This window comes from Tupaia chinensis, unplaced genomic scaffold (assembly GCF_000334495.1).
Source record: "Tupaia chinensis unplaced genomic scaffold, TupChi_1.0 Scaffold000690_1, whole genome shotgun sequence".
Taxonomy (NCBI): Eukaryota; Metazoa; Chordata; class Mammalia; order Scandentia; family Tupaiidae; genus Tupaia; species Tupaia belangeri.
The window spans coordinates 365,049-367,639 of NW_006160213.1; the positions used below are offsets into that span (position 1 = coordinate 365,049).

Below are 2,591 nucleotides of genomic sequence, written 5' to 3' on the forward strand. Positions count from 1 at the left end.
CAAATTTTACATCGAAATGATTCTGTTTCTTTTCTTTGTGTTTAAAACCAGCACAGATTACAAATTTTAATGATCTGAAAATGTTTGGTATACAAAATCATGCTTATTTCAGTATTAGCAAAAACACAAGAAATTTTTCAACACAAACACCCAGCTGTGTCTATTTTAAAAGCAGTTCAATGACAGCTTGCACTTATGAGCATGCAATCAGCTAATTTCGCTTTTTTTTCTTCTGTGTTAATCAACACTTTCCTTCCTGCATATCAGAGTACAAATAGTATAGTTACTCCACATCAGTAAATGTTTACGTAACCTGTCCTTTCCCAAGAATCCGGTTACACCGAATCATTTCACGCTAGACCGACTACGAAAACGTACCGGGCCGTCCACCTCAGAGGGAGCCCTGTGTGCCATTATAAGTGGTGGTGAGAAGGGGGGCTATGGGGGGAGAAATGGGGAGGAGTAGGTGGAGAAATGGAGAGAGGGCGAGGAATGGAGGGAGGGGGAAGGGGTGGAGGAGGGAGGAGGGAAGGAGAGAAAAAGAGGGGAGGAGGGAGAAAAGAGAGTTGAGGAAAAGTAGGGAGTACAGGCCTGAGGAAGGGAGAAGAGTGGGAGGAGAAGTGAGCAGGAAGAGGAAGGCCCACAGATCTCTCAAGCAGGTTTGCAAAGCCCATTAGCTCATCGGCTGGGTGAGAAATCCCGAGCTTAGAAATCTCTTTGAGGCCATGTCACCATCAACGCTGATTGCTGGAACCCTTGAATTTTTTCCACATGTAAAAAGAGTTTTAAACTAAAGAGATATATAGATATGGGGAAATATACACACAGTGAAAGGATATTTGAGGTTAGTCCAATATTCAGAGTTTCTTTATACGTTCCTAATAGATGAATATTTTAAAATTCACTATGTGTAATTATCTATTATTCTCTCCAAGTGTATCTTCTCTTTCTGTCTCAATTTCAAGGTTGGGGGTGGGGAAGCCAAATAACCCTCTATTATACTAAGTATTTGTCGATTGCATTGTGTTAGAATTTAACTTGAATATTACACAGAGGCACTTTTCCTCCTTCCGTTTTCTTAAATCCCAAACCTGCCAGGAAATTTAACTGAGAGTTTATCAAAGCGAAGAAATGCTTACACTTTATTTACCTCACAGAGGGGAAAGGTGCTTTTCCGTTATGCTCCTCCTCCACTGCCCTCTTCTCTTTTGCTACATCCTCGGAACAAACATAAATTGGGGTATGTTGCATGCCCATGTGCAATGAAAAACTCTTTGATCAGTGTGCTCCGCACTAAATTCCAATCTCTGGGAAATGCTGGGCCTTAGCCCTGCCCCTGGCCACGGGATCCTTTTAAAGCCCCCCGAATTGCAATCTTCCCACTCACTCCAACCTTCAACTGAACCTCCCTGTCCCAAAGCCAGGGACGCTGAGGTTGCGCGATCCACGTTCCCAAGGCTCCTAGGCGCCTTCCAACAACACTCAGGGTGGGCAAGGACTGATTCAGCGCACTGATATTTCAGGACCGAGGCCCTCACAAAATAAAGGCATTTGAGAAACGGAAAGAAAAAAAGGAGTGAAAATAGGAAGGCTTTAAAAAAAAGAAAGAAAGAAAGAAAGAAACCACGAAAAGGAATAGACGCCTACCCTTATTTTCCCTCCACTGTCAACAAGCAAAATGAAAATATTTCCAGGGTGATCGCTGGCGTATACTCGCTTCCAATTCGGATTAGAAGCTGAGGATTCGCCGGAGCGGCGAGAAGAACGACACCGAGTCACCCCTCGCGGGAGCGACGGTCTGAAGCGGGAGAGAAGGGGAAAAGAAGACACACACATACGTAGCATGTGTTACCTGATTTATTTCGAGAGTGTTTGGTACTGTTTCCTCTCTGGGCACCTCTCATTTCGGAAGGCCAGCAGAGGCGCCCACCACTGAACGCTCGCCGCCGCCGCCGCCAGGGCCGCAGAACCGAGTAAGTAACCCCTGTTTGGCCCCGCGCTCGTCTGCCCACTTCCTCCTCCTCATCCCACCGTTCCCAAACCTCTCCCAGACCCTCCTCCTCCACCCACCGGACACCTCTCCGCGCACGCACTCCGGAGGGCCTCCGCGCCCCCAAATCCAGAGCTTCGTAGGATTATTACCTAAGAGGGTCACAGTTTTCCTAGGGCTCAGAGATGCCAGACCTAGGCCTGCAGGGCCGACTCGGGAAAGTAGTGCCTCGCCTCTTCCTCCTCCATTTCCTGCCCTCGCCTCGCATCCTCGCCCCGCACTCCCACTCTTCCCTCTCCCTCTCCCACCGCGACCACCGCCACCAGCAGCACTACCACCACCACCGCTTTTAAAAATAAAATTGGATACAAACTTTAATCAATAAGAGCAAATATTGACGCTGAAGCGCCAATGACCCGATACAATGAGAAGGAAGCCGGAAATGTGAGCTATTTGCCCTAGGAGGGGGATTTCGGTTGAGCGGAGCCCACGGGGTGGAGGGGGTGGCGGGGGCGCCGAGAAGGGCCGCGGCGCAGCGTGCTCCCGCCGGCGTATCCCTACGCGGCTCCGCGCGGCCGCGAGGGCCGCGGCCCGCGGCGAG

The 2,591-nt window shown here is 49.2% G+C and overlaps 1 protein-coding gene across 1 annotated transcript in view; it reads left to right on the forward strand.

Moving 5' to 3' along the window:
- The first annotated feature begins 2,401 nt into the window (after positions 1-2,401).
- The window catches only part of FOXG1 (forkhead box G1), a 3,217-nt gene continuing 3,027 nt past the window's right edge, over positions 2,402-2,591 (forward strand). The window contains exons 1-2 of the mRNA XM_006160591.3: positions 2,402-2,434; positions 2,472-2,586. Coding sequence (XP_006160653.1) covers positions 2,402-2,434; positions 2,472-2,586 — 148 coding nt within the window. The remainder of the gene's footprint in view (positions 2,435-2,471; positions 2,587-2,591) is intronic.